The following is a 13,382-nucleotide window of genomic DNA, read 5'->3' on the forward strand; positions in this document are numbered from 1 at the left end:
GCCGGTCAGCCCCCGGGTCATTCACCTTGTCACACTCTCTCCTCTCCCCCACATCAGTGTCCACCGTGCAGTGCCCGAGCTTCAGCCACTACTCCGTGTGCACCAGCAGCTGCCCAGACACGTGCTCGGACCTGACGGCCTCGCAGAACTGCGTCACGCCCTGCACGGAGGGCTGCGAGTGCAACGAAGGCTTTGTCCTCAGCACCAGCCAGTGCGTCCCGCTGCACAAGTGTGGCTGTGACTTCGACGGCCACTACTACGCCATGGGCGAGTTCTTCTGGGCCACGGCCAACTGCACGGTACAGTGCCTGTGCGAGGAGGGCGGCGACGTGTACTGCTTCAACAAGACGTGCCGCGGCGGCGAGGTGTGCGCCGTGGAGGACGGCTATCAGGGCTGCTTCCCCAAGCGGGAGACCGTGTGCCTGCTCAGCCAGAGTCAAGTACTGCACACCTTCGACGGCGCCGCCTACGCCTTCCCCGCCGAGTTCTCCTACACGCTCCTCAAAACCTGCCCCGAGCGCCCGGAGTACTTGGAAATCGACATCAACAAGAAGAAGCCGGAGGCGGGGCCCGCCTGGCTGCGGGGTGTCCGGATCCTGGTGGCCGACCAAGAGGTCAAGATAGGAGGCATCGGGGCTTCGGAGGTCAAGGTAAGACTCCTGTGGCCTTGGAGAGTTTTCCGATGAGTCCCGCGGTGGAGCCGCGTTCTTCAGGCTTGCCTCGCTGCCTCTGACCGTGAGCGGATTCTAGGGCCGCAATGACTCTGAAATGGGAGAGCTTTCAAACTGTCAACACCAAGTATGCATCAAGTGGAGACGTGTAGTGAAGCTGGGATTCCTCAAATGGAGGAGGACCAGCTCCCCAGAGTAGCAGATATTTACAGGACGCCTCCTATGTGCCAAGCACTATCCTGAACAGTATGGCATTTCATCCTGGGTCATAGATAACATTATTCTCATTTTACAGATGAGAAAACTGACGCACAAAGAGGTTAAGTGACTCCTCTAAAGACACACAGCCCTAAAATGAGATTCAAGGCTGGGTCAGCTGGCTCCAGAGTCTGTACTCTTTACCCTGTACTATGCTGGATCTTCTATTTATAGATGGAAATCGATGTGATGCTAGGGTGCCTGCCGTGGTGCCTCCTGTCCCTCTGTTCTGGTCTAAAATACCCAATACTACACATACAGGCTCATAGATAATTAGTTCTAGAAGGAATTTTTGGAAATCATCTAGTGCAACTCCTCATTTTCATAGGAGAATCCCAAAAAGGCTAAGTGAGGGCCCTGGGCCTGACAACTGGATGGTGGCAGAACTGAGATGAGGGAGGGTGGGGGAAGGGCGGTTCACCCTCCTTCCAATAGTACATGCATTTCATAATATCACATGACATCTAATCTAGAAAGCAAAAGTCAATCCAGTAAATAAAACATCCATCCACAAACTGAAAGGGCTGTGCTTTTATTCCCACTGACATGCTGGCAGAAATTAATTTATTGAACTAGTGTTAGGTAGATAGGCAGATGGACAGCTGGATAATTAGATATATATACCGTGTGCTTCCAAGGGGCTGAGACACAGTAAGAGTAAGATTTGAAGAGCGAGGAAGGGAGAGGAAGGAGGTGGGAGGTCGGGCGCAGGAGTAAGTCACATATCTCCAATGACTGTTGCTCACACTTCAATGTTTGGAACTAGCTCAGGGTCTCTCTCTCTCTCTCTCTCTCTCTCTCTCTCTCACACACACACACACACACACACACACACACACACAGCAAATGTGTTGGATCAGAGGAGCCTGGAAAAAAAGCAGCAAAGATGCCCATGAAAAAACAGTTGACATCTCTGTGGTTTCCACAGACTGTCAGCTTCTCGACATTTCTCCAAGGGCTAGTCATGGGGCAGAACCGTGTCTTTATTCACAGCCTAGGAAACTGTGGGCACTCTGTGTGTATCTGGGATGAATGACAGTGATTTAACTTTTCAGGTGAATGGTCAGGAAGTGGAACTGCCTTTTTTCCATCCTTCGGGAAAGCTGGAAATCTATCGAAACAGAAACAGCACGACGGTGGAGTCCAAGGGTGTGCTGACCGTGCAGTACTCAGACGTGGGTCTGCTCTACATCCGACTCTCCACGGCCTACTTCAACTGCACGGGGGGCTTGTGCGGCTTCTTCAATGCCAATGCCAGCGACGAGTTCTGTCTCCCCACTGGCAAGTGCACGGACAACCTGGCAGTGTTCCTGGAGAGCTGGACCACTTTCGAGGAGATCTGCAATGGGGAGTGCGGGGACCTGCTGAAGGCCTGCAACAACGACTCGGAGCTGCTGAAGTTCTACCGCGGCCGCTCCAGGTGCGGCATCATCAACGACCCCTCCAACAGCTCCTTCCTGGAGTGTCACGGTGTGGTCAACGTCACCGCCTACTACCGCACCTGCCTCTTCCGCCTGTGTCAGAGCGGGGGCAACGAGTCGGAGCTCTGCGACTCCGTGGCCCGGTACGCAAGTGCCTGCAAGAACGCCGATGTGGAGGTGGGCCCCTGGAGAACCCACGACTTCTGCCGTGAGTTGGGGCTGCGTTATGGGGGAGGCCAGCAGGGATGACGGGCGGGGCAAGAGCTGAGACATCCCATGGGATCTTCTTCTCTTCCTGGTGGAATCCTGCACTCTAGGACAATCTAATTACCTTGTAGACTTTCCTTGGGTGTCCTCTGGAAGGCCTGTCCCCCCAGACCAGACTGTTTCTCACCTTTATTTTTGTTTCTCATCACACAGTCCCTCTTCGCCTTAGAACAGTTAGCTCTTGACCCTTGGTTTTATCTAGTGGAGGAGACACATGTCAAAGCACCAGAAATCTTTGTGACAGCTCAGTGGATGCCTTCTCTCTTGGCAGCAGGACCCCGTTCATTTCAACAGAAAGTGATCAGTTGGGGTACCTTCTCCTGAGTAGAGATTAGCCCTATTCCCAAGGACAACTTGACAATGGTTATGAAGAGCCCCACATAGCTGACTTTTCATTTTGTCCCCAGAGTGTCTCACCCCTCTTGGCACTACAGTAATTAGAATAATTGCTGGGAAGAGGAGATAGAGAACCTCCTCGGCTACGGGGGAGCCCAGTAAGTGTAAGGAAGCATTAGTCACTCAGTCGTGCCCGACTCTTTGCAACCCCATGGACTGCAGCCCACCAGGCTCCTCTGTCCATGAGATTTTTCAGGCAGGGATACTGGAGTGGGTTTCCATTTCCTTCTCCAGGGGATCTTCCCAACCTGGGCATCAAACCCAGGTCTCCTGCACTGCAGGCAGATTCTTTACTGACTGAGCTACAAGGGAGGGAGATGGGGGAGCCCAAAGGAAGGAGTAAGTGGAAAGTTAGAAGGAGGGCTGACTGAGGAGGTGGGACCCAGGCCTGGAACCAGGACTGACCCACCTGGACTACATCTCCTTATCTCTTCCCTACCAAGAAGGTCAGACCTCACCAAGACCAGCTCCACCATTGAGAATTCCATCCCTCACGTCTGATTATCTCTTTCCCATTGTATTTCTTCCTATTTAACTTTTTATTTTGAAATAACTTGAAAGTTACAGGGAAGGCACAAGCCTATTTATAAAGCTTTCACCCAGGTGAATCTACTAGCATTTTGCCCCACTGGGCTTGTCATTCCCTCTCACCGTCTCTCTGTTTGAAAAGAAGTTGCAGAGATCATATCGCTTGGCCCCTAAATACATAAGTCTGTATTTCCTTAGAATCAGGACACTCATTCATAGCATAGTACAGTTACTGACCTTAGGAAACTTAACATTGATGTGATAACTTAACATCTGTATTTCAATTTTGCCAGTTGACCCAGTGATGTCCTTTATGGCTTTAGCCCTCTCTCAATACAGATCTAGTCTTAGGATCCCACGTGGCATTGAGTTGTCATGTCTCTTTGTTCTCCTTAAACCTGGGACAATTCTTTAGCTTTCTTTGTCTCTAATGATCTTGTCATTTTTAAAGAAAGAGTCTCTCCCCTTTTGAAATAGAATGGCCCCCCGTTTGGGTTGGATGTATCCCCATGACGGGGTAACACTGTACATTGCACCAAGCTTCCTGCTTAGGAGATGCCTGTTTTCCTCCTGGTATCAGGTCACATGGGTGGCATCCTGTGTAGAGCCTCCTCTCATTAGGGATGGGCATGTCGATCCCCTGGTCAGGAGTTGTCAAATGTCTTCACTCTGTGTCACTATGGGGTTTCTCCCGTGCAACTAATGAGCACTCTGTGGGGAAATACTTTAAGACCATGCAGTGTCCTGCTTGTCCTCAGAGTCCCCTCCTCGATTTAGTGCCCACCGATGACTTATGCTCGTATTGATCTTCAGCATGATGATTACAAGCTGACAATTTCCAGCTCCTGTACTCTCTCCACTAGTACCCGTCAGCAGATGTTATTTTGCTGAGCCCTCGCTTCTCTTCTGTCTGCCTGTCACCTGTCTATCATTTATCCATCCATCCACCTATTTATTTATCTCAATCATCTATCTGTCTTTTGAGGGAGCATACCATGCAGCTTGTGGGATCTAGTTCCCTGACCAAAGGTCAAACCTATGCCCCCTGCTTTGGAAACGTGGAGTCCTAACCACTGGACCTCCAGGGAAGTCCTTCATCTATCTTATCAATATGGACACGTAGATTCCTGTTTGTTTTTTTTTTTTTTTTTTCAGTTATTTGTGTTTCCTATTGCTCACGCTCATGCTCAGTCACTAAGTCATGTCCAACTCTTTTTGACCCCATGGACTGTAGCCTGCCAGACTTCTCTGTCCTTGGAATTTCCCAGGCAGGAATACTGCAGTGGGTTGCCATTTCCTCCTCCAAGGGCTCTTCCTGACCCAGGGATCAAATCCACAGCTCCTGCTTGGCAGGCGGATTCTTTACCACTGAACCACTGGGGATATATTACATTTGTTAATTATTTTGGCATTAAAATTGTTTCAAATTTGGCCCGTGGGAGCCCCATCAAGTTGCCTCCTACCTCCTCTTCATAGGCTTCTGTCATTTTATTTCTTTTTTTAAAGTTAATTTGTTTTTAATTGGAGGATAATTGCTTTACAATGCTGTGTTGGTTTCTGCCTTACATTAACACGGATCAGCCGTAAGTATACACATATCCCCTCCTTCTTGAAGCTCCCTCCCACCCATTTTCTTACTTTCTAGATTAACTAGATGCTCCACATCATCTTTTAGCCTTCCCTTCCCCAGCCTAGAATCAACCATTACTCCAAGAAGCCCAGGTTCCTTTTGGTGGAGAGTGTTATTAGAAGTTAAGGTCTGGGTACTTCCCTGGTGGTTCAGTGGTTAAGACTCCATGCTTCCAGTGCAGGGGACATGGATTCAATCCCTGCTCAGGAAACTAAGAGACATTGCAACAGGGCCAAAAGATTAAAAAAAAAGAAGAAGCAGCCAAGGTCTGGGTGAGGCTTACCTGTCACTACTGGAGTATCCTTACTTTGCCTCTAAGCCCTTAAGTAGAAAATTCTTAGACAGAACTAAGACACACACACACACACACACACTCATCTTTATTTTATAATAATGCCCTTGTTTCTGAGCATCAAAAATCCAAAATCCAAAGGAGTGTCATCCCAGAGATAGGCGGTTTTGTCCCTGGTGACCCTGACCACACTGGGGAGGGTTTAATGGCAGAGGCTGTGAATCCTGGAGCTGGAATTCTGGGAATGCTCCTTTCAGAAATTCACCTAAAGGGAGGGAGGCTCCAAGGTTTCTAACTACCACCATACCTACTGGGACCTCAGAATGCCTTCCCAAGGCCTTCTCATTAACCCATCTCCCACATCCTCTTCTGCCCTACTTCTAGCTTGTCTGCAATGATCTCCATTCCTCCCCCTGCACTCAGCTTTGTAGTTATAGTTCATTCATGTTACAGGATTACAGAGTCTGTCCATACCCAACCCATGTTGTTGCCAAGCTGTATCTGTGTCATCTGTTTAGACTATGAGCTCCTACCCAGCAGGAAATGTCACTGTATTGTTTTTGTACTGCACCAAGCACAGTTTGGTGGCATTGTTCATGTGAAGTAAGTGTGGGGCATGGAATGATGCTTTCTTTTCCTGGTTGCAATGCCTGCTGAGAATTGCTTCTCCCCATGCTTCATCAGTGGTTCTATGAAGACCTAAAGACCTAGAACTAACACCAAAAAAAAAAAAAAAAAAAATGCCCTTTTCCTCATAGCAGACAGGAATGCAAAAGTAGGAAATCAAGAGATACCTGGAGTAACAGGCAAGTTTGGCCTTGGAGTACAAAATGAAGCAGGGCAAAAGCTAACAGAGTTTTGCCAAGAGAATGCACTGGTCATAGCAAACACCCTCTTCCAACAACACAAGAGAAGACTCTACACATGGACATCAATAGATGGTCAATCCTGAAATCAGATTGATTATATTCTTTGCAGCCGAAGATGGAGAAGCTCTATACAGTCAGCAAAAACAAGACCAGGAGCTGACTGTGGCTCAGATCGTGAACTCATTGCCAAATTCAAACTTAAATTGAAGAAAGTAGGGAAAACCAGTAGACCATGCAGGTATGACCTAAATCAAATCCCTTAATGATTATACAGAGAAAGTGACAAATAGATTCAAGGCATTAGATCTGATAGACAGAGAGCCTGAAGAACTATGGATGGAGGTTCGTGACATTGTACAGGAGGCAGTGATCAAGACCATCCCCAAGAGCAAGAAATGCGAAAAGGCAAAATGGTTGTCTGAGGAGGCCTTACAAATAGCTGAGGAAAGAAGAGAAGCTAAAGGCAAAGGACAAAAGGAAAGATATACCATCTGAATGCAGAGTTCCAAAGAATAGCAACGAGAGGTAAGAAAACCTTCCTCACTGATCAATGTAAAAAAAATAGAGGGGGAAAGATTAGATAGAATAGAATAGAAATAGAATGGGAAAGACTAAAAATCTCTTCAAGAAAATTAGAGATATCAAGGGAACACTGTATGCAGTGATGGGCACAATAAAGGACAGAAACAGTATGGACCTTAGAGAAGCAGAAGATATTAAGAAGAGGTGGCAGGAATACACAGAACTATACAAAAAAGGTCTTAATGACCCAGATGACCATGATGGTGTGATCACTCACCTAGAGCCAGACAGCCTGAAATGCAAAGTGAAGTGGGCCTTAGGCAGCATCACTATGAACAAAGCCAGCAGAGGTGATGGAGTTCCAGTTGAGCTATTTCAGATCCTAAAAGATGATGCTGTTAGAGTGCTGCACTCAATATGGCAGAAATTTGGAAAACTCAGCAGTGGCCACAGGGATGGAAAAGGTCAGTTTTCATTGCAGTCCCAAAGAAAGGCAATGCCAAGGAAAGTTCAGACTACCGCACAATTACACTCATCTCATATGCTAGCAAAGTAATGCTCAAAATTCCCCAAGCCAGGCTTCAACAGTACATGAACTGAGAATTTCCAGATGTTCAAGCTGGATTTAGAAAAGGCAGAGGAACCAGAGATCAAATTTCCAACATCTGTTGGATCATTGAAAAAGCAAGAGAATTCCAGAATAGCATCTACTTCTGCTATATTGACTATGCCAGAACCTTTGACTGTGTGGATGACAGCAAACTCTAGACAATTCTTAAAGAGATGGGAATACCAGACCACCTTACCTGTATTCTGAGAAATCTGTATGCAGGTCAAGAAGCAACAGTTAGAACCGGACATGGAACAACAGACTGTTTCCAAATTGGGAAAGGAGTACATCAAGGCTGTATATTGTCACCATGCTTCATCATGTATGTTGTCACTCATGTTATCATGAGAAATGCCAGACTGGATGAAGCACAAGCTGGGATCAAGATTGCTGGAAAAAATATCAATAACCTCAGATATGCAGATGACACCACCCTTAGGGCAGAAAGCAATGAGGAACTGAAGAGCCTCTTGGTGAAAGTTAAGATGAGAGTGAAAAAGCTGTCTTAAAACTCAGCATTCAAAAAACTAAGATCATGGCATCCGGTCACATCACCTCTTGGTAAATAGATGGGGAAACAACGGAAACAGTGAAAGACTATTTTCTCGGGCTCCAAAATGACTGCAGATGGTGACAGCAGCCATGAAATTTAAAAGACACTTGCTCCTTGAAAGAAAAGCTATGACCAACCTAGACAGCATATTAAAAAGCAGAGACATTACATTGCTGACAAAGGTCCATCTAGTAAAAGCTATGGTTTTTCCAATAGTCATGTATGGATGTGAGAGCTGGACTATAAAGGAAGCTGAGTGCCGAAGAATTGATGCTTTTGAACTGTGGCGTTGGAGAAGACTCTTGAGCATCCCTTGAACTATGAGGAGATCAAACCAGTCAATCCTAAAGGAAATTAGTCCTTAATATTCATTGGAAGGACTGATGCTGAAGCTGAAGCTCCAATACTTTGGCCACCTGATGGAAAGAATTGACTCACTGGAAAAGATTCTGATGCTGGGAAAGATTTAAGGTGGGAAAAGAAGGGGATGACAGAGGATGAGATGGTTGGATGGCATTACTGACTCAATAGACATGAGTTTGAGCAAGCTCTGGGAGCTGGTATGGACAGGGAAGCCTGGCTTGCTGCAGTCCATGGGGGTCAAAGATTTGGACATGACTGAGTGACTGAACTGAACTGAATCCTTCATCAGGGCCTGCAGAGCTGGAGCAAGTACTTTTAAGTACCTCTTTTAGAGGGAGGCACGTGGACAGCAGCAGCCACGTAGAGCCTGGCTTCCCTCTGGTGGAAGGTCACGGCACGCACTTGAGAATGCCCTAGGATGCGTGGATGGGTCTGGCGAGGTGGTCCAGAGCACACACACTTGATAATCAAGCCTCTGGTTGCTAAGAGGTTAATCTGGCCGGGATCTTGCAGAGTGGGGGTTGGATTGCATGACAACTGCAAATCAGGAACACAATCTTCTCTGGGCCTGGAGAGAGACAACCACTGCTTCTGTGTTCAGATATTTTTTTAACCAGCGCTCACTGGCAGAGTCAGGCTGCCCAATTAAGTAATTTCAGAGGCATTTTGGGGGCCAGGAGAAGTTTTATTACTTCATTTCTGTATATGCCAGACTTTCAGACACATTCAGACAACACAATAAGTCATAAAACGGGAGCCATTTAAATAAGTCATGTTATTTGCTATCATCATAAACCTGCAGTCACTGTTAGAACATTCATAATTTAGAGACAAATGTGAAAATCCCTCTCTACAGACATATTTTATCAGTGCTGAACTAGCCTTCAACTAGTCAATGGACATGGAGACAACCCCTTCGCCCAGAGGGAAGAAAAAGATTGGCTTTCAGTCCGCAGTGCAGAACTGTGGAGTTGGTACTCGTCGGCAGAGCTATTACTGCCAGGCGCTTTATTTCTCTATAGTGTCCTTTGTGTCCTTGGATTAAAAAACCCTCTTAAGGAGGGACAGTGTACATAATACCTAAAGAGAGCCTTAAAGGCAAGATCTTAAACTCCCAGGAGGTGGTGGGTGAGGACCTTCACAGATCTTCAGACAACACAGACCTGCAGATAGATTTCTTCTCTGCTCCTGGACTCACCCTGGCTCATATCAAATTCTGACAAACAAAAATAATAAAGAGAAATGGGAAGGTCACGCAGAACCCCACGGTGAGCGATGTATGCTTTTCTTTTATGTGCTGCGCTAGTGACTCGGAGACTTAATCCATCAAGGAAGGCTTCTAGACAGAAGCACAACCTGAAGTGGAGTTGGACGATGGGTAGCATTTCGCTCGGAGAGGGCCATGCCGGTGGGGCCAAGGGCGTGGGCAGAGGAGGTGGGAGTGACCATTTCTGAAGTCAGTGACGGAAGGGGTCAGAAGGCACAGGAGCAGAGAGACGAAAGACCCAGGGTGAGACCGGTTTGTAGAGTGGTGGCACCTCCCTGAAGCCTGTCTGTGATGGGGGGAAGTATAAGAGGGGAAGAGCATAGGGTTTACTGACGCTCTACTGTGGACTTGGCATATTAGGTTCTCAGAACAGCGGTCCTAGTTAAGTGTTGTCCTTATTTAATAAAAGAAGAAACTGAAGCTCAGAGACGGTACCCCAGGTCTCTGTGGCCTCAAAGCATTTGTTCCTTCCAGGATTCTCTTTCCAGAGTCTTTGAGTTTGGAGACTTAGATTTAGGAAACACATGTTCGAATCTCTCTCCAGTACTTACCAGCGGGGTGAAGTCACTGAACTTTAGTTTCCTCACCTATAAGACAGGGGTGATTCGACTTTCCTTACCATCCAGATTGTTGGGAAAATCACATTAAAATGCCTAGAACAGTGCCTGGCATGTTGCCAGTGCTCAGAACAGGCCCGTCCTCCCAGAATCTTCTATGTGAAAAGTCAAGTGCACTACAGGGGCACATGCAAAGGCTCACATAATCTCGGATGGATCACCCCCAGTGAAGCTGGCGGCGTGCTGATCACTTGGCATTCGCTGAGCCCACTGTGCTGGACAAATAAGAGTCACATGCAGCATATGCACATGCATGCACACACAGGCACACACGTGCATTGCACACACCCATGCGTGCACACACATGCACATATACATGTGCATACACCCGTGAATGCACACGCACTCGTGCATGCTGATGAATGTACACAAACTCTGTCTCTGCTCTCTGTCCCTTTCTCAAGCCCCTCTTCTCCTTGCCCACCCTCAGCTCTGGAGTGTCCGGAGAACAGCCATTTTGAGGAGTGCATGACGTGTACGGAGACCTGTGAGACCCTGGCCCTGGGCCCCATCTGTGTGGACACCTGCTCTGAGGGGTGTCAGTGTGACGAGGGCTACGCCCTGCAAGGCAGCCAGTGCGTCACCCGGAGCGAGTGTGGCTGCAACTTCGAAGGGCACCAGCTTGCCACCAATGAGACCTTCTGGGTGGACCTGGACTGTCAGATCTTCTGCTACTGCAACGGCACGGACAACAGCGTCCACTGTGAGAGCGTCCCCTGCAAGGACGACGAGTACTGCATGGAGGAGGGTGGCCTCTACTACTGCCAGGCCCGCACAGATGCCTCCTGCGTCGTCTCGGGCTACGGCCACTACCTGACCTTTGACGGCTTCCCCTTTGACTTCCAGACCAGCTGCCCGCTCATCCTGTGCACCACAGGAAGCAGGCCGAACTCAGACACGTTCCCCAAGTTCGTCGTCACAGCCAAGAACGAGGACCGAGATCCGTCGCTGGCGCTGTGGGTCAAGCAGGTGGACGTGAGCGTGTGGGGCTACAGCATCGTGATTCACAGGGCCTACAAGCACACGGTGCTGGTGAGTGGGTGCAGGGCCCCAGCAGGGGCGCCGTGGGGATGTGAGCACAGGGCTCCCGGGCCAGCAAGCCAGGCTACAGCTGAACCAGGCCGGCCCAGGACCCAAAGGAAAGCAGAGGATGTCAGGGCAGAGAGGGGCCCTGCAGATTGCCTGTCACTTTATCTTACAGATAAGGAATGGAGCCCTCAGACAGGAAAATACCCAGGTCACTGGCACCGAATTAGGAACAGAGCCAGCTCTAGGGACTCAGCCTTTCATTCACAGCAGAGCGTGCTAGGCACGGCACAGACCTAGATGGAGTCCCGGCTCGACTACTGCCACGTGGCCTCAGGCAGTTGCTGTCTAAGTAGGAGAAGGCAGGCCTCGTACAGGCTAGGCATCTGCAAGTGTACTGTTGTTTAATCCATCTCTTTGCCTTTTATTTTATTTGTTTCTGGCTGCACTGGGTCTTCGCTGCTGTGTGCAGGCTTCCTCTAGTGTGGCGAGTGGGGGCTACTCCCTAGTTACATTGCACAGGTTGCTCATCGTGCTGGCTTCTCTTCTGGAGCACAGGCTTTAAGGTGCACGGGCTCAGTACTTGTGGTTCACGAGCTTAGTTGCCCCGCAGCAGGTGGGATCTTTACAGACCAGGGATCAAACCCGTGTCTCCTACATTGGCAGGTGAATTCATAACCACTGGACCATCAGAGAAGCCCCTCCTTCTCTTTTTTGAGATAAAAACATTTGCCTGCTTGGGTCTCCTTCTGCCTCTTCCAGTCTCCCTTTGGTTCCCAGGGAACCCGGGAGTTCAAGAGTCTTGCCCACATTTGGAGCACTTGGGGGCTCCCTTATAATCTTCTTACTTTTTCCCACATTTTCACTCCATCAACTGTGAAGACAGGAGCAGGTAGGGGTCGAGGAGTTTCGTGCACTCCAAAGTCCAGCCTGTGGACATAGGCTCCAGCAAAAGCCCGGCCACCCCTTCTTCAAGGGCCCACCCTAAGTAGAACCTGGGACACTAACAAGCCATTACTTTAGCATTTTGGAGGAGCTGACTCAGGATGTCAGCCTTCTAACACTACCTTCCCAGGTCTGTGGGTAATACATCTCTAAGGAGGTGCTTCTTCCTCTTGTATATGTTCCCTTTCAATTCCTGACTTAAAGACTTCCTTGGGCAGCTCTGCTGATATCTTTCCTTTCTTAGGATTTCCTTTAAACCCCTTCTCTGACAAATAGAGGTTTATGAGCTTTTTTTTATTGTCATAAAAGTCACATAATATAAAACATACTATTTTAAACATATTTAACTGTACAGTTTGAGACTTCCCTGTAGTTCATACAGTAAAGAATCTGCCTGCAATGAAGGAGACTCAGGTTCGATCGCTGGATCGGGAAGATCCTGTGGAGTAGAAAATGGCAACCCACACTAGGATTCTTGCCTGGAGAATCCCATGGACAGAGGAGTCTGGCAGGCCGCAGTCCTTGGGGTTGCGAAGGGTCGGACACAGCTGGGTGACTAACATTACAAACTGTATAATTCAGTGGCAGTAAGTACATTCACACTGTTGTGCAATTCTCATCATTTTCCACTCCCGAATTTTTCACCTTCCTAAACCGAAACTCTGTCCCCATGAAACACTAACTCCCCATCTCCCCTCCCCACCCAAGCCTCTGGCATCTACCAGTGTACTTTCTGACTCTATGAGTTTGACTGTTCTAGGTTCCTCATGTAAGTGGAATCAAATAGTATTTGTCTTTGTGCTTAGCCGCTCAGTCGTGTCTGACTCTTTGTGACCCCATGGACTGTTGCTTGCCAGGCTCCTCTGTCCATGGGATTTCCCAGGCAAGAATACTGGAATGGGTTGCCATTTCTGCCTCCAAGGGATCTTCCTGACCCAGGGATTGAAGCTGTGTCTCCTGTAGCTCCTGAACTGTAGGTGGATTCTTTACCCCTGAGCCACCTGGGAAGCCCCAAATACTGGAGAGGGTTGCCATTCTCTTCTCCAGGGGATCTCCCCAATCCAGGGATCAAACTCAAGTGTTCTGCATTGGCAAGCAGATTCTTTACCGCTAAGCCACCAGGGAAGCACATATTTGTCTGTACTCT

General features: G+C 48.3%; 1 protein-coding gene across 1 annotated transcript in view; it reads left to right on the forward strand.

Annotated features, from left to right (window-relative positions):
• TECTA (tectorin alpha) overlaps nt 1–13,382 on the forward strand; it is an 81,234-nt gene that overhangs the window by 25,341 nt on the left and 42,511 nt on the right. The window contains 3 exon segments of the mRNA XM_061146158.1: nt 58–650; nt 1,985–2,558; nt 10,695–11,296. Of these exon segments, the coding sequence (XP_061002141.1) occupies nt 58–650; nt 1,985–2,558; nt 10,695–11,296 (1,769 nt within the window).

Source organism: Dama dama, chromosome 1 (assembly GCF_033118175.1).
Source record: "Dama dama isolate Ldn47 chromosome 1, ASM3311817v1, whole genome shotgun sequence".
NCBI lineage: Eukaryota > Metazoa > Chordata > Mammalia > Artiodactyla > Cervidae > Dama > Dama dama.